The sequence below is a fragment of the Budorcas taxicolor genome, chromosome 2 (genome assembly GCF_023091745.1).
Source record: "Budorcas taxicolor isolate Tak-1 chromosome 2, Takin1.1, whole genome shotgun sequence".
Classification (NCBI taxonomy): domain Eukaryota; kingdom Metazoa; phylum Chordata; class Mammalia; order Artiodactyla; family Bovidae; genus Budorcas; species Budorcas taxicolor.
The window spans coordinates 40,577,806-40,595,628 of record NC_068911.1 but is presented as its reverse complement, the minus strand read 5'-3'; the positions used below and the strand labels follow the sequence as shown (position 1 = coordinate 40,595,628).

General features: G+C 51.5%; 1 protein-coding gene across 1 annotated transcript; it reads left to right on the top strand.

The window, feature by feature from the left end:
• The first annotated feature begins 3,191 nt into the window (after positions 1–3,191).
• On the top strand, positions 3,192–9,610 carry FLYWCH2 (FLYWCH family member 2). Its single transcript, XM_052655632.1, has 3 exons — positions 3,192–3,325; positions 7,640–8,068; positions 9,245–9,610. Exons 2-3 carry the CDS (start codon positions 7,738–7,740, stop codon positions 9,346–9,348), a joined length of 435 nt encoding a protein of 144 aa, XP_052511592.1. The 5' UTR covers positions 3,192–3,325; positions 7,640–7,737; the 3' UTR covers positions 9,349–9,610.
• Positions 9,611–17,823: the final 8,213 nt, after the last annotated feature.

The following is a 17,823-nucleotide window of genomic DNA, read 5'->3' as shown; positions in this document are numbered from 1 at the left end:
TCCTTTCAAAGTGCAAGATAGATCCGTGGGTTCTCATGTAATAGAACACAAAAAACACGCTGATATCATCTGAGATTCCATGTTGCAGCTAATCGTCAAAAAACCACCACATTCTGAGTGTCGGTGTAGTATCAAAGAAGAATAGCCACAATTATCTGAAAAGGCTCTAAAAAGACTACTTTCTTTTCCAATTTTTTTTTAATCTGAGGCTGAATTTTCTTCATGCACTTTAGTCAAATCAATGTATTCTTAAAGAGTGAAGGCAGACACAGATATGAGAAGCCAGCAGTCTTTTCTCAAATGTGATATTAAACAGACTGTTTTTTGGGCCATGCCATAAATCATGTGGGGTCTAATTTCCCCAACCAAGGGTAGAACCGATGCCCCCTGCAGTGGGAGTCCTGAGTCCTAACCACTTGACTGCCAAGGAAGTCCCCAAATAGATTTTTTTTTAATGTAGCACACTGCCATTCTTCTCACTCGTTTTTGGTTTGAAGAAATAGTGAATTTATCATTGCTATTTTATATTTTCAGATTAACTTTGATATTGGAAATATTGCTAGATGAAACCTATAAAAACAAAAGCTCTTTGAGCTGCTCAATAATTTAAAGAGTATAATCACTCTTTAAAAGGATTCTGAGACCAAAATTTCTGAGAACCAGAGGACTAAGAAATATAAACGTTGGAACCTATGGCCCACAAAATGCTATTCTGTGAATTCTCACAATATCTCCCTGAGGTGGGTGATATTATTATACCCATTTACTAGATGAGAAAACTGAGACACAGAAAGGGGAAGCAATTGCTTGTCACACAGCTAGCTACCGCCAGAGCTGGGATTTGAATCCAGGCATCTGACTCCAAGCTCATGCATTTCCTTAGGGACAATCTGGCGATAAGTTCTAAAAGCCCTTAAAGATATTTGCCTTCTTTAACTATTTCATTTTGAAATTTTATGAAAGGGGATAATCAGAGATAATCAAATTTGTATACAAAGATATTTATAACATAATAAAATTAGAAACAACCAGTAGTCAGTGGATTCAGTTCAGTTCAGTTCAGTTCAATTCAGTCGCTCAGTCATGTCCAACTCCTTGCGACCCCATGAACCGCAGAAGGCCAGGCCTCCCTGTCCATCACCAGCTCCCAGAGTCCACCCAAACTCATGTCCATCGAGCCGATGATGCCATCCAGCCATCTCATCCTCTGTCGTCCCCTTCTCCTCCTGCCCCCAATCCCTCCCAGCATCAGGGTCTTTTCCAATGAGTCAGCTCTTTGCATCAGGTGGCCAAAGTATTGGAGTTTCAGCCTCAACATCGGTCTTTCCAATGAATACCCAGAACTGATCTCCTTTAGGATGGACTGGTTGGATTTCCTTGCAGTCCAAGGGACTCTCAAGAGTCTTCTCCAACACCACAGTTCAAAAGCATCAATTCTTCGGCGCTCAGCCTTCTTCACAGTCCAACTCTCACATCCTTACATGACCACTGGAAAAACCGTAGCCTTGACTAGATGGACCTTTGTTGGCAAAGTAATGTTTCTGCTTTTTAACGTGCTGTCTAGATTGGTCATAACTTTCCTTCCAAGGAGTAAGCGTCTTTTAATTTCATGGCTGCAATCACCATCTGCAGTGATTTTGAAGCCCAGAAAAATAAAGTCAGCCACTATTTCCACTGTTTCCCCATCTATTTGCCATGAAGTGATGGGACCAGATGCCATGATCTTCGTTTTCTGAATGTTGAGCTTTAAGCCAACTTTTTCACTCTCCTCTTTCACTTTCAAGAGGCTCTTTAGTTCTTCTTCACTTTCTGCCATAAGGGTGGTGTCATCTGCATATCTGAGGTTATTGAGATTTCTCCCGGCAATCTTGATTCCAGCTTGTGTTTCTTTCAGCCCAGCGTTTCTCATGATGTACTCTGCATATAAGTTAAATAAGTCAGTGGACTATTAATAGATAATGGAAAATAAACTTACTAAGGCTTTTGAGTGAACCTAGAAAATACCCAGGAAATGACGTGACCCCTGGAGAAAGGATTGGAGGGTTTTGGAAGTCTGGCTGCTGAACCTGAACCAACGGTGGGGTTAGGAATCTGCAGATGGGGAGGCAGGGGCGAGGAGGAAGCTGGGAGTCTTTGGGAGGCAGACACAGGTTCTGCTGATGTTTGGACTTGAGGAGGATACAGGAGAATGTGGGTGAGCTGAAGGACACAGGATGGAGAAGATGCAGGAGACTTGGGAAATGCCTGACATCCCGGGCAGGCAGGCCCCTAAGGGACCTGGACCTGCCCTGCCCAGGGAGCCCAGGAGCAGCCTTAGAGGAAGAGGAGGGAGGCGGAGGGCAGGGGTGTCAGGGGAGTGGCATTTTCTAGAGGAACAGTGTCTTCATTCTGTCCACGTGAGGACACGCAGCCAGAAGACTGGGGGCTCCAGCCGGGCGAAGGTCCGGGGTGGGGGCGGCGAGTGGAGGACTGGGAAGGGTTGAGGCGAACAGAGGACGCAGGCGCGGTGCGGGAGGGGAGCAGGGGCGTCATTGCACCTAGGGCGGGTGAGAGGCAGGGCCGGCCTCAGCTCGGAGGATGCTGGACCACTCGGATCGCCACCCGCCAAGTGTCCAGGAGAGCACTCCCAGGCCTCGCAGCTCCCCGCACCAGAGCAATCCCGGTCCCCACCACACAGGGTGGTCAGAGAATAAGTGGGCAGTGACTGTGCGCTGTGAGTGGGGGCTGGACCTATGGGGGATAGATGGACTGAAAGATAAGTACTGGACCTGTGGGGGTTTGGGGGTACCAGTAGCGAGGAAGAGACCAATGGAGAGTGTTGGACCGAGAATCCAATCAATGCCAAAGATGCTGTGCCCTCAGGGATGCTGGGGGCAGAGAGGAATCAGTGGCTTTGATGAACATAAAGGAAGTTCTTTCTGTTCGCCCAGAAGAACGAAGAGGACGATCGAGGCCCTTAAACAAATGCTCAGGCTTCCTCCGCGTCGGGCCGATGTCAAACACTGGGGGAGGTCGCACGGTCTCAGTTAAACCCACCCTCCAGTCCTGGGAGAGCCCCGCCCAGTACCCGCATGGTCCCGCCCCCGCGCGCCGATTGGTCAGACCGCCAGCTCCGCCCCGCGCGGGGAAGACCCGGAGAAACCACTCTGGCCCAAGGAACTGGCGCCTCACGAACCCTGCTGCGCATGCTCGTTCCTTGACCCCAGCCTGAGGTGACTGCCCAAACCTAGGCGGGGGCCCCCAGACACCGAGGCCGAGGGACCCGCCGCTGCTCGGCCTCCGGAGAGAGAGGGCCCCTCTGCCGTCGCCGCCCGGCCGGTGCCCGGTGAGGACGGGCCCCAGCGGATCGGGGAGGGTCTCAGGTCCCTGCCGGGCTCTCCTGGGGGTCCCCAAGGGCTACTGATGCTGGGGTGGGCGGGGTGCTCCCCACCTCTGCCTCCCGGCACTCAGGCTACCTCCTTGTCCTTCATCCGCGATTCAAGCTCCTTTCTCCTCGTTCCGCCTTGCCCCCAACCATCCCGACCCCAGGACTGAGCCCTCACACCCCACATCAGGGAACCCCACTCTGGGTTGTCTATCCCTGACCGCGTCCGCCCCACCCAGTACCGCCCCCGCCCTGCACCCAGCCCCTGTCCCGTCCCATCCTTGTGGCTCTAGCGATGCTCACAGGGCTGGCGGTTGGTGGTCTGAGATGTTGGGATAGGGGAGCCACTCAGGGGGCTTGGTCAGGAGGGGCGATCATGATGCGAGAGGAGAGAGCTGGGGAGCGGGGGCCATTTGGGCTTAGCATAGACAGGTCTAGGGGCAGAATACAGCGGGTAAGGAGTAAAGCTAACTCTAAGACTACCTTTGGTGATTCTAAGCCATGATGATTAGGGGAAAGGAGATGTCATTACATGAAATCCCCACTTTGGGGAAACCGTGCCCTGTACACTATCAAGTAGCAATTCTTGACCCTTTTTGGATCTTACTGCTGCTTTGAAAATCTCCCTGTGAGGATTGTACCTGATGCTTAAGTGAACCCATCACCTCACCAGCAGCCCCATCACAGCCCTCCAAGAAGCACATGGGACAATGATTATGGAGTGGCCGAAGAACAGTTCAACTATGAACGAGAGATTAGAAACTTCCTAAGCTGAGGACCCATGACATCAGCCATGTTGCACAAAGTATCAGAATCAAATAGAGTACTGGTTTAAAAAAAAGGTAGATTCTCAGGGCCCTCTCCAGACGCACTGAGAAAGAAGTCTGGGGTTGGAGGAGTCCAGGATTGGGCATTTTAAACAAGAATTCTGGAAGATTCTTAGGTATCGTGAAGTTGGAAAACCACTGGTCATAGACTTAATTTCCCTTTTCTTAATACATGCGTTTTATTGAGATAGTTTACATGCTGTGAGTTCACTCACAATGTACAATTCAGTGGCTTCTAGTAAATTCACCAAGTTCTACAGCCTTCACCACCATCAGTTTTGGAAACTTTTCATGATCCCAGAAACCCGCATGCTAGTAGTATTCACTCTTCTGGCCCCCATCCCTCCCACCCCTAACCCTAGAAAAGCACAAATTTACCTTCTGTCCCTATGGATTTTTCTACTGTATCAATTTTCTAGAGACTTCAGATCATTTTATAGAAATGGAATGTATAATTTGCGATCTTTGATGACAGGCCTTTTTTCCACTCAGCTAATGTTTCCAAGGCTTATTCATGTGTGGCAGGAATTTGTCAAATTATCAAATAATATTCCATTGTGTGGACACATCACATTCTGTTTATTCATTTACCTGTCGATGGATATTTGGGCTGTTTCACTTTTTGGTGTCTATGAATAATGCTGCTGCAAGCATTCTATGTACAAGTTTTTATGTGGACATCAGTTTCCATTTCTCTTGGAGAAACAACTAGGAGTAGAATTGCTGGGTTATATGGTAATTTTATGTTTAACCTTTTGAGAAATTACCAGATTGTTTTCCAAACTGGCTGTGCCTATATACAGCTCCACCAGCAGTGTATCAAGGCTCTATTTTCTTCTCAACCTCACTATCACTTGTTATTGTCTGTTTTTTGCTTTGTTTTATTAGATCCATCCTAATAGTGTGAAATAGTATCTCATGATCCACGTTTCCCTCACGACTAATGATATTGAACATCTCATGTGCTTACTGGCCACTTGTATATTTTCTTTGGAGAAAGGCCTTTTCAGATTCTTTGCCCATTTTAAAATTGAGTTATTTGTCTTTTCATTACTGAGTTGTAAGTGTTCTTTATAAATTCCAGATGCAGGTCATTTATCAGATATGTTGTTTTAGTCACTAGGTTGTGTCCGACTCTTTTGCGGCCCCATGGACTATATGCCAGACTCCTCTGTCTACGGGAAATCCCAGGCAAGAATACTGGAGTGGGTTGCTGTTCCCTTCTCCAGGGGATCTTCCCGACCCAGGGATCAAACCTGGGTCTCCTGCATTGGCATGTGTGTTCCTCACCACTGAACCACCAGGAAAACCCTTTATCAGATACATGACCTGCAAAAATGTTCTCCTATCCTATGGATTGCCTTTTAACTTTCTTGATTGTGAGTCTCTTTGACTCACAAAAGTTTTAAATCTTGATGATGTCCAATTTACATATTTCTTCTTTGGTTGTCTGTACTTTTAGTTCTTTGCCTAATCCAACTCTTTTTTTTAAGAGTTTTATCACTAGCTCTCATGTTTAAGCCTGTGGTCATTTAGAGTTAATTTTTTGGATATGGTATGAGGAAGGGGTGCAACCACCTGGAGTTTCATCCTTGGACCACAAAGGTTTGGGCTAGGCCAGGGATGTGCCCCAGAGCCAATCAGGGGCCTGGGGGCGGGGCTTCCCACCATAACCCTTTCCTGCCCAGAGTGGCTCTGCTAGGGGAGGCACTGACAGAATCTTTTCTGCTGGACCCTGTGTTCCCCCAGGCCCCCGATACCACCATATTGCCCACCCTGTGGGGCAGGGTGGGCAGAGCCGGGAAGGACCACATGGGAGGAGGAGGGGTTGGCTCATCCAGAAGCTGGACCAGGGACAGGAGAGATAATAAGACATCAATCCTAGGGGTGCCAGTGGTCAGGGGACTTGCTACCAGGCAGCATAGACCTGAGGACACCACCCCTGGAGTCCTCCCTGTCACAGTGGGAGGTTTCTGCTCTCATGTCTAATTGTCAGGGGAACTTGTGGGGGGCAAGACACCCCAACCACACATTGATCTTGCACTTCAGGCTCCTGTCATTGGTGATGGGGTCTTGGAAGACTATGAAGTGAGGGGCATGGACCCTTCAAGCCATATGAGTTTGTTGTTCAGTTGCTCAGTCGTGTCCGACTCTTTGCAACCGTATGGACTGCAAACTCAAAGAAACAGTTCAAAGCCAGGTTGGAAAAGCAGGTCCAGGGGGGCAGGTAAGAGTATGGGCTTCACTGCCCCCTGGGTTCTGGACAGGGTACATGAGATGTCTGCCAAGGTGACAGCCTTGTTTCTGGGCTAAACTGAGAAAGACCCTCACCATCTGCCCACTACCCAGTCACCCCCAACAGACACCCCCACACTGATGCCCCAGGGCCCGGGTCTCCAGGCCAACCCTGCCCCTGTCAGCCATCTTTTCTGCTTCTCCAGACCAGCAGCCAGGGAACCCTCAGTGACCACGGCTCCTCTGGACACCTCCACAGCCTTGTCCCCACTCAGCTGGGGCAGCACCAGCACCAGCTCAGACAGAAGTCGCTGCCCTCGTGGGGCCCTGGCATCTCCTAGCCCTGGGGGCCCGGGCCTCTGGCCTGGGATGGGGACTGGATCTATTTGTGAATCCAGAGTCCGGCCTCCCAGGGCCAGGCTCCCCTCTGGGGCCTGCAGAGTGCCCTGGGGGCCCAGCCCCCGCTCCTGGTGACACAGACAGAGTGTCAGGGTGAAGGGCAGCGGGCCTTCTGGGAGGGTCAGTGACCTGAGCTCACACCCCCCAAGTGCTTTTCCCCGACGCCCGTTGCTCAGGGAGACCGGCTCCCGTCATCCTGGACCAGGTAGCCCAGGCACAGTGGGGCAGGCCCTGGGCCAGCTCGACCGGACCCGCAGCTATGCTCCATGGCCGTGTGCCTCCGTGGTCTCATCTGTAACCTGGGGCGATGAGAACAACTTCCATAACATGGAGTGAAGGTTAAATGGGACAAACCCATGGAAGCACTCCACCCCGAGCTCAGCACCTATGGGCCTGGAATTCCTAGTAACTCACAGCTGTCAGTACCTTGGTCACCCCAGCAGCCGCTGGAGAGCCCTGTTTCTGGCACATTTTATAGTTGGGGAGTGAGGTTTGGCTGGGAGAGGTGATGGTCCCAAGGCTGCCAAGACAGCAGACATGCTGGCCCGGGTTCTCCAGCTCCATTCAGGTCCTTCCCCAAGGTGGGAGCGGGCGTGGGGGGCACAGGGCAGCCCCACCTGCCCTATCCTCCAGCCCAGATTCCTCTTGAACCCTGGCCCAAGGGCCCCTCCACTGATGGGATTTTTTTTCCCATGTGAGATCTTAGTTCCCCAACCAGGGATCAAACATATGTCTCCTGCATTAGAAGCCCAGAGTCTTATCCACTGGACTGCCAGGGATGTCCCCGCTGATGGGATTTTGTCTCCTCCCTTAGGACAGAGCCCCTGGACTGCCAGGTTCCTTGCAGGGAGGTGGAGGACAAATCCTACTGAGACCTGAGCGTGGCCTGGGGGCCCGGCCGCCCATCCCAGAATGCCCCTGCCCGAGTCCAGCGAGCAGGAGGGCGAGAGTGTAAAGGCCGGCCAGGAGCCCACCCCTGAACCCCCTGAGCCGGGCACAGATGTTGTCCCCGCAGCCCCCAAGAAACCCAGGAAGTTCTCCAAACTGGTCCTGCTGACGGCCTCCAAGGACAGTGCCAAAGTGGAAGGGGCCAAGCGCAAAGGCGTGCACTGCATCATGTCCCTGGGGGTGCCTGGCCCTGCCACCCTCGCCAAAGCCCTCCTGAAGATCCATCCTGAGGCTCAGCGGGCCATCGAGGCCGCCCCCCAGGAGCCTGAACAGAAACGCAGCAAGCTGGACACAGGTGAGGCCTGGGCCCAGCACTCAGTACAGGAGCAGGGCCTTCTTAGGGACGAAGTCAGGGGGACCGCCAGGCTTGGCTGGCCTGGAGAGGGTGCATGTGCCGTGGGCATTGTGTGTCTGTCTAAACACATCTCGGTGTGAATCTCTGCGTGTCTGTAGGCCTCCATGCACACATGCATGTATGTGTGTGTGTGTGTCTAAGGTTCTGTCTGTTTACATGTGTATTTGCCTAGAAGGGTAACTTTCTGTGGGTCCTTGTGTGTCTGTGTTCCTGGGCCTATTTCTCTCCTATTTCTGCATTTACATATTCATGTGTCTTTTTCATGAGATGGGGGCATCCCCAGCCACCAGCCTAGAGTTCTCAGGGAACCTAAGGGACCCCTCAGACTCCATCGCCTGCTAGACGGGGCCATCCTCAGGGAGTCAGGGAACCCGGAGCCCGGAAGCCCCTCTGCAGGGGGCCCGGCTCACCTTGAGCCCTTCCGCTGGCCTGTTCCATGTCCACCTGCCTCTGTGGGGGGAGAGGGTCCTTCCTGGTGACCTGTGGGGAGGCAGGGCTCAGAGGAGCAAAGTCACCGCCCTGAGGTCATCAGTCGGTCGCTGCAAAGGATGGGGGTGGGGATCATCTGGCTCAGAGCCCGTTTCTCCAGGTGGGCTGGGTGGGACAGGCCATCCCGGGGCTCCCTCCACACCAGCTGAGACCTCTGCTCACTTTTCAGATCATCCTGGGCTCTGGAGCCAAGTAGGCCTCAACCCATAGGGCGCCTTTGTGAGAATTAGGACAAATTCACCTTCCTCGGACGCAGAGATGGGGCGTGGAACGGGCTACACGCAGGCCCCCAGGCGCCCCTGGGCAGGTGCTCGTGGGCACCCTCGGCCTGCCCCTCCACCTTTACCTCCAGACCTGTCCACAGCGCTTCCCGCCCCTGGCCAGGCAGCAGGGGTAGCAGCGGCTTCCTGGTGCTCAGCCCAAAATTGGCCTGAAGTCTTCTGGAAACAACCTCTGTGTCCCCCGGCCAGTGGCCTTTGCGAGCATGTCTGGAGTCAGCAGTTACTTATCTAAGTCAGCCAACAGCTCCGCACCCCTCCCCTGGCAGCCGGGACCCCCAGGTTTGCCCCCCACCCCTCCACCCCCTGTTCCTTTGACAACAGCCTGACCCATCCCCTTCTCTTCCAGATGACAAAGAAGACGGAAGCTTAGCAGGCCCTTCTGCCTCCAGCCCCTCGGTGGACGGGGAGGAGTCCACCTCGGCCCCCGTCGAGCCCAGGGCGGCCCCGTAGCCCTGACAACTGACGGTGCGTCCTGCCCGGGTCAGTGATCTTGGCTGCGCCTTCTACACGTTCCACTGGGCTTCTCCTGGGGCCCAGCCCCTGACTGGTTTTCACTTTCAGCACTGTAATTTTTTCCCCCCTGATCAAGCATAATTTACTTTTATAGCAAAAAAAAATTTTTTTTAAAGAGAATAAAAGATGCTGTACACTAGGTCCCATCATAGATAGGCTTTTACAATTCCATGATTCTGGATCCTTTGAGACCCCAGCTCCAACCACCACCGCCCCCCCGTCCCCCTCCCCCCTCACCGTCCCCCTCCCCCCACCCCAGGGCCTCCCTTCTAGCACTTACCTCACCCTTCCTGGCCTGGACCATCTCAGACCCGGGAGGGCTCTGCAAGGGCCTCCATACTCCAGGGCCTCACACCCCGGGCCTCTTCAGCGTGGACATCCAGCCTCTGATCCAGAGATAAGGTGGAGACTCGGAGGCCTCCTCGTTCTGCCGCCTTTGGTCTCCAGCCCAGAACCCCTGGGAAGTGGATCCTGCCTGTCCCTGGCTCTCCCTCCAGAGCCAGTCCACAGGAGGCCTCAGCCCGCTCCTTCCTCCTGGACCCTCAGAAAGGCTGCCTCCTCCAGGGAGCCGCACAGGACTGACAGCCCCCCTGCACAGGGGCCCTAACGTTCATGGCAGCCCCAGGCTCTGCTGAGGAGGAGGTGGGCCTGCAGTCTGAGGGGGCACCCCAACAGCAGTGTATGGTGCCCCATTGTGTTTCCTCTGGGTGGTGTGGGGGCCGAGGTAGACGCTTGGGAGCCTGAGCACCCCGCCTCCAGGTCTCTGTAGTGCTGGCCTACTGTTGCCCTCCTTCAACCAGAAGTCGGGGTTCCCTGAGAAAAGGTGTCAGCCTGGAGAAAGAAATGGCAACCCATTCCAGTGTTCTTGTCTGGAGAATTCCATGGACAGAGGAACCTGGTGGGCGACAGTCCATGGGGTCACGACTGAGCGACTGACACCTTCAAGATGCTTCAGCCCACATGCTCCTCGTCATTTGGAAACTGCCTTTGAGCAAAGCGAAATGGATTATTTTTTTTTAAGGCAGAGTTTAGAGGACTTCTGTTTTCAAGCAACATTTTCCAAATTTAATCTGTTATCTGTTGACTCCCTCTTGGGAAAAGTGAGTTACGTGGCATCTTCCTTGCCCAACTCTCCATTCTGCTGTTATTTTTACAGCGAGGTTGTCTGTAACATTTACGTTCTGTACCCATAACTTGGAAAGATCTTTTGTCTGGATTCTATATTTAAATAGATTCCCATCCCCCACCCTGGTTCTCCTTTCCTGAGGTCTGAGTCATCCCCGTGGTGGGCTGGTTCTGAGGGTGCTGGGGGGCTGGAGGGGACCGTTCGATGGTGGAGCAGGCCTGGAGAAGAGGTGGTGGGGAGAGGAGCTGACCCCTGCCCCTCAGCCTGGTCTCCAGGCAGTCCTGGCCTGGTCTCCAGGCAGTCCTGGCCTGGACAGGGTCCCAGCGGGCAACCACTCCCTTGGAACTGTGCTGTGGCACAATTGACCCCTTCTGCAACTGCCAGGCAAGGCTGGGAGTGGCACTCGGGGCCCCAGTGAGGGGGCCTGGTTGACTCACTGGTCCCTGGAGGCTGTGTGGGGGAGCAGCAAGGGGGTACCTCCCTCCGGGGGCCCAAGTCGCCCTGCCTGGAAGGTGGTCAGGACTGCGGGGCAGGAAGCCATTGCCGAGCCAGGATGGGAACCCACACGCTGGATGTGGAGGTTTTCTTATTTTTTAAATTTTGAAACATTTGAAAACTCCCATAGAAGTTGTACAAGCATGCAGGGAGCACCACCTAGATTCACCTGCCCTCTCCCTCCTGCTGCTTTCTTCCCCCTTGACTTCTTTCTTTAACACACCCAGACCAACATTGTATATTTTATTCTGTCTTACATTCATTTAAATTCATATTTATTTGGCTGCAGCAGGTCTTGGTTGGGGCACACGGGATCTTCTGTGCCCCATGTGGGATCATTAGCTGTGGCACATAGGATCTAGTTCCCTGACCAAGGATCGAACCCAGGCCAGCTGCATTGGATGTGCAGAGTCTTAACTGCTGGACCACCAGGAAGTCCCACCTTTGGAGAACTTTAATGTCTTCCCAGAGCAGGATACACAGGACCCAGTGGTCAACAGATCACAGCCCAGGCTCCCAGAGCTAGACAGGAAGCATGGAACTTCCTGCGACAAGTCCATGAAAACTGGGGCTAAGGGCTGCCAGAGAAAAGGCCAACAGCTCCTCAGCGTATGACAGGGCCCTGGGGAAGCCCCGTGAAGGGAGCTGAAGGGTAAGGACGGCATGCTTGGGAAAGGCGAGACTTGGAGCCAGAGAGAGAAGGACAGGAAGGCCATGGGGCAGGCAAGATGGACACAGGCTAGTGGCCCAGAGCCCAGGGGCCTAGAGGCCACAGGTAAGTCCAGGTTCATGGAAGGTAGAGGGAGGTGGGGAAGGATTCTCCCAGAGGGGGAACCTAGTCAGTGTGGTTTTACAAAACTCACTGAACACCCAGGAGGAGAACGGATGCGAGGTGCGGTGGGGGCATCCAAAGTGGGAGCTGAGAGAACAGTCAGGAAGCCACCCCACAGACAACTCCCTACCCCCTACCGCAGGGTAGAGGAAAGGGAGGGAGAGGGGAGATGCTGGAAGGGGGCTGAAAAGGGCTCAGCGATGGCAGTCTCTTTCAGGAAAATGGGTTTGAGGGAGAGAGGACTGGCCTGCCCAGCCGGTAGCTCAGTGGTAAAGAATCTGCCTGCTAATGCAGGAGACACGGGTTTGAGCCCTGATCCAGGAAGATCCCACATGCCTCAGAGCAACTAAGCCCGTGGGCCACAACTACTGAGCCTGTGCTCTAGAGCTCGGGAGCCACAACTGTTGCCCCCATGATCTGCTATTACTGAAGGCGGAGGGCCCTAGAGCAGGTGCTCTGGAGCAAGTGAGTGAAGTGAATTCGCTCAGTCATGTCCAACTCTTTGCCATTCCATGGACTGTAGTAGCCTACCAGGGTCCTCCATCCATGGGATTTTCCAGGCAAGAATACTGGAGTGGGTTGCCATTTCCTTCTCCAGAAGATCTTCCCAACCCAGGGATTGAACCCAGGTCTCCCGCATTGTAGGCAGACGCTTTACTGTCTGAGCCACCAGGGAAGTCCTGTCTGGAGCAAGAGAGGCCACCAAAAGTAGAAGCCCCAGCAAAGCAATGAAAAGTAGCCCCCGCCGGCTGCAACTAGAGAAAACCGCTCGCAGTCACAAAGACCCAGCACAACCATAAATAAATAAACAATAAAATTTTTAAAAATACATAGGATGACAGTACACTTTCTTTTTAAAAATAACTTGCATTGGTCTTTCTTTCAAGCTAAAAATAATGTCATTCATCGTCATGAAATAACTAAGAAAATATTAAGAAAAAATATTACAAATATCTCCAATAATTCCATCACCTAGAGACAGGTTTGTAATAAATATTTTTATATTCAGAAAATTGGGGTCATTCAGTTCTCTTTTTTCTTGGACGTTCCCTCTGACTTCCGGGATCTTAATTCCCTCCGGAGAGTCAAACCTGGGCAGCGGCAGTGACACACCGAGTCCTAACAACTGGACAGCCAGGGAATTCCCTATTTTTTCTTTTTTTTCTATTTTTTCTTAATATATTACAAAGGTCTTTCCAGCATCCATTTTACAGCGTACCACAATGTCCGGCCACAGGGGTGGTGATCATTCATCCAGCCAGTCCCGCTGGACGTATCCCGGTCGTGTCCAGGTCGGTAATGATCCTCTCAAAAGTCTTGGGTGAGATAGAGGCTCCGCGGGAGGACACCGCTCCCAACATTTCCACCCGGCGCTCAGGCATCCTCGCCGACACCCGGCAACGCCATTGAAAAGAAAATATTGACAACGCCCCCACCACCACCACGCTTCATCCGCCGGCACACCCTCCGCGTGTTTTCTCCTGGGGGCTGCCACCGCTAGGACCGGTGCAGAGATGCCCCCTCCCCCGCCCCGCGTGGCTGATGCTCCGGGCGGACGGGAGGCGGCGCGCCCGGAAGCTGTCCGGCCCAGCGGACCCAGGACGCCCACCCAGGCCCTTTGCAGCCGGGGCACCGGCTCCAAAGTGACTTCTGCTGGGGGCAGGGAGGATCCCTCAGTGGCGATCCGGCAGATCGCTGGCTATCCGAGATTCGTGCTCCCAGTCCTTCTCCGACAGACCTTCTGAACCAAGTCGCAGACCTTCCTCCTCGGTGTCTGATTTCCCCCAGCAGGTACCGCTTCCAAGATACCACGTGACCCACTGTTTATTAAGATCTATGGCTTCTCCCCCTACCCTCCTGCTCCGTAACTTAGGCTCAAGTACGCGGGGGCAGCGGTTTTTTGTCGATTTCCGCACGGGAGGCGCTCCCGGCGGACAGCAAGGGGTGCGGGACGCGAAGCCCCGGCAAGGGGCGGAGATGAGGGGACCCCGAGCGCCGAGCCGGAGGTCCGGCGGAGCTTAGGCCCAAGAAGGAGACGCAGGACAGAGAACACGGATGGGAAAGGGGGCAAGAGAAAGCAGGAAGAAGGGGATTCGACCGAGGGTGCGGAGAATGTGGGCAGCCTGGCCCCGCGCGACCTGGCCCCGCACCTGCCCGGAGCGCAGGGACACGGCGAGGCGCGGAGGAGGGAGGCGGAGGGAGGGGTGTCAGGCGGCCGGCATTTTCTAGAGGAGCAGTGCCTTCTTTCTGTCCACGTGAGGACGCGAGGCCAGAAGTCTGGGGGCTCCGGCCGGACGAAGGCGGAGCCGGGTGGAGCGGGCGGAGGGCTGGGAAGTGTCGCGGCGAGCTGAAGGCGCAGGCGCGGTGCGGAGGAGGGGGGGTGCAGCTGGGGAGTCGTTGCACCTGGGGCGGGTGAGAGGTAGGGCCGGCTTCAGCTCGGTGGATGCTGGACCACTCGGATCGCCACCGCCAAGTGTCCAGGAGAGCACTCCCAGGCTCCGCAGCTCCCCGCACCGGAGCAACCCGGGTCCCCACAGCACAGAGTGGTCAGAGAATAAGTGGGCAGTGACTGTGAGCTGTGAGTGGGGGCTGGACCGATGGATGATGGCCGGACTCATGGACGAGCATCGGATAGCTGGGCAGGGGCTGGAGCAGTTCGGAAAAAGATGCTTTCCCCTCATTAAATGCCAAAGGGATAGTTTTTTTCTGACGTTTTATTCGGACATAATTTCATGCAGAAAAATTGCAAGAAGTGTACATAGAGTTCCCATATACTTTCACCCAGGTACTCCGAAACTTAGGAATGAAGCAGTCACAGCAGCAATAGTAAAATTTAGAAATGAGTGTCCAATAGGAAAATAACTAAATTAGGTAGCCAATCATATGTAAATAGGCTTATAATATTGGGGAGCATTATAATATACAGGTAGGTGGAAAAAGCAAGAATACTTGAAAATAATTGCCATGGAGTGTGTTTGCAATGATGTAAAGTTTAAAATAAAGATCTGTTTTCAAAAAGACTGACAAGAAAGATGACAACTGTAAACTTAAGGGGTCTAAAGCCATCCTGAGAAAGAATGAAGTTGGAGAATTCACTCTCTGATTTCAAAACTTACCACAAAGCAACAGTAATTGTGTCAGGGTGGTGCTGGCACAAGACAGACACAGATCATGAATAGAATTGAGAGTTCAGAAATAAATCCTCATATTTACAGTTAATTGTTTTTCAACAGCGAAGCCAAAAGAATTACAGGGAGAAAAGAACAGTCTTTTCAACAAATGGTACAACTAGGATGTTCATATGCAAAAAAAAAAAAAAAAAAAAAGAAATCACAGCCTTACTTTGCCTGTGCATACTTAGTCATTAAGTCATGTGCAACTCCTTGCAGTCCCATTGACTGTAGTCTGCCAGGCTCCTCTGTCCATGGGATTTTCCAGGCAAGAATACTGGAGTGGGTTGCCATCCTTCTCCAGGGAATCTTCCTGATCCCAGGATTGAACCTGAGTCTCCTGCATTGGCAGCCGGATTCTTCACCACTGAGCCACCTGGGAAGCCCTGTACTTTGCCCATACACAAAAGATAACTCAAATTGGGTTTAAGTCTCAACTGTAAGAAGTAAACTACCAAACTTTTTAGAATACGTGGGAGTAAATCTTTGTGAACTTGGACTAGGCAATGATTTCTTAGATGTGATATCAAAAGCACAAGCAAAAAAAAAAAGATAAACTGGACATCATCAAAATTAAGAACTTCTGTGCTTCAGAGGACCCTGTCTTAACTGGGGGCAATAAAATGAAAAGACAATCCACAGAATGGGGGAAACTTTTGCAAATCATATATCTGACAATGGACGTATATCTAGGATATATAAAGAATTTTTAGGCTTGATAATAAAATGACAACTCAACTTTGAAATGGGTAAAGGCTCTAAATAGACATTTCTCCAAAGAAAATATGCAGATCACAAATAAGTACCTGAGAAGGGGATCAACATCATCAGCCATCAGGGAAATGCAAACCAAAACCACCATGAAGTGCCACTTCACTTCACAATGAAATGCCATGCTAATCAGAAAGACAGATAATAACAGTGTTGACCAGGATGTGCAGAAATTGGAATCCTCATACATTGCTGGTAGGAATGTAAAACGGAGCAGACCCTGTGGAAAACAATTTAGCAATTCCTCAAATGGTTAAACGTTGACACAGCAAGTCTACTCCTAGGTGGGAAAATAATTGAAAACATCTGTCCACACAAATTTGCACATGTATCTTCATAGCAGCACTATTCATAGTAGCCCCAAAGTGGAAACAACCCAGCGTTATTCAACAGATGAATGGGTAAACAAATTGGGGTATATCTATACAGTGCAATATTATTTGATGATAAAAAGAATGAAGTATTGCTGGCATGCTACAACATGGATGGACTTTGAAAGCACTATGCTAAGTGAAAGAAGCTAGACACTAAAGACCAAAGGTTGTATGATTCCATTTAAGTGAAATGTCCAGAATATGCTTATCTATAGAGACAGAAATTAGATTAATAGTTGCTTAGGGTGGGAGGATGGGGGACTGAAGTGTGTTTCTTTTGGAGTGATGAAATTGTTCTAAAACTGATTGTGGTGACATCGGCATCTCTGTGAATATACTAAAACCCATTCAATTGTACATTTTAATTGGGTGAATTGTATGGTATGTGAATTATATCCAATAAATCTGTTACCAAAAAAGATACAATAAAACTTTTATGTGTTAGCATAACATTTTAATGAAAATCATTGTATTTTCCAAAACAAGTTTTATAAGAATGGTGTTTTACTTTTTTTTCGGGGGGCATAAATCTCTTTAATGTAGGTAAATGGAGCACTACACGATCTCATATGTGCTTCAGCATTCAACCTGTTACACGTCATGTAACCTTTGGAATGTCCCATGAGGACTTCCAGAAACCCCAGAGACTTTGAGGACGGTTTCTCTACTGTAAAATTCATATTTCCCCTCTTGCAATTAATTAGTATCTTGTGGAGAAATATGTAATTTGGGAATACGCAAATACCAGTTCCTTGTTAAACTTTCACCCTCCGGTCTTAGAGGCCATTTATTTTTGTCCAAATCAGTTATTACTTAATGTCGTCGTCGTGAAGTTTCTCAGTCGTGTCCGACTCCTTGCGGCCCCATGGACTGTAGCCTACTAGGCTTCTCCGTCCATGGGATACTCCAGGCCAGAATACTGGAGTGGGTTGCCATTTCCTTATCCAGATCTTCCCGACCCAGTGATTGAACCCGGGTTTCCCGCATTGTAGGCAGACGCTTTATCGTCTGAGTCATCAGGAAAGTCCATCCTATTACTTAATGATGGTCGCCAAATGGTGATTTTCTGTTTCATTCCTTCTTCATTTATTAGTCGGCATCCTACTGTAAGAGATTTCTCATCTCTCCATTTAATTATTTACATCACTATCGATCATGGATTCTTGTTTTACTCAGTTATAATCTGTTATTATCATTATTTAGCTTGAATCAAATTGGCCCAACTTTGAGGTTAGTCATTTTAACCTGTTAGTGAAGTGCAGAAGAAATCTCCTTCCGCAGCCTAAGGAAAGTGACGGGCCTAAGGATGCACTTCACTGATCGCTTCCGCTCAATTAGCGCGGAATCAAATTCTTGAGTCTCAAGGCCCCCCAGCTCTCTCTGAGCGTCACCGCACAGACCTCCAGTCCAAGTCTCAGGTCTGAGCGACTCTAGGTCCGCGGGAGCCGCTGCCCAATCCTGGGCTTGCCCCGCCTCATTCGCGAACCCTGGCCCCGCCTCCCCGCGCCGATTGGCCAGGCCGCCAGCCGCCGCGCACTGAAGACCCGGAGAAGCGGAGTTTGTCCGAAGAATGGAGCCCCGCGGTCCTGCTGCGCATGCTCGCGAGGAACCCGCGAGTGCGCTCCTAGAGGCTGGCTCTCGGCG

Coding starts and splice junctions, on each gene's coding strand:
- FLYWCH2 (XM_052655632.1), top strand. CDS start 7,738: ATGCCCCTGCCCGAGTCCAGCGAGCAGGAGGGCGAGAGTGTAAAGGCC. Junction 8,069..9,244: donor ACGCAGCAAGCTGGACACAG/GTGAGGCCTGGG, acceptor CTTCTCTTCCAG/ATGACAAAGAAGACGGAAGC.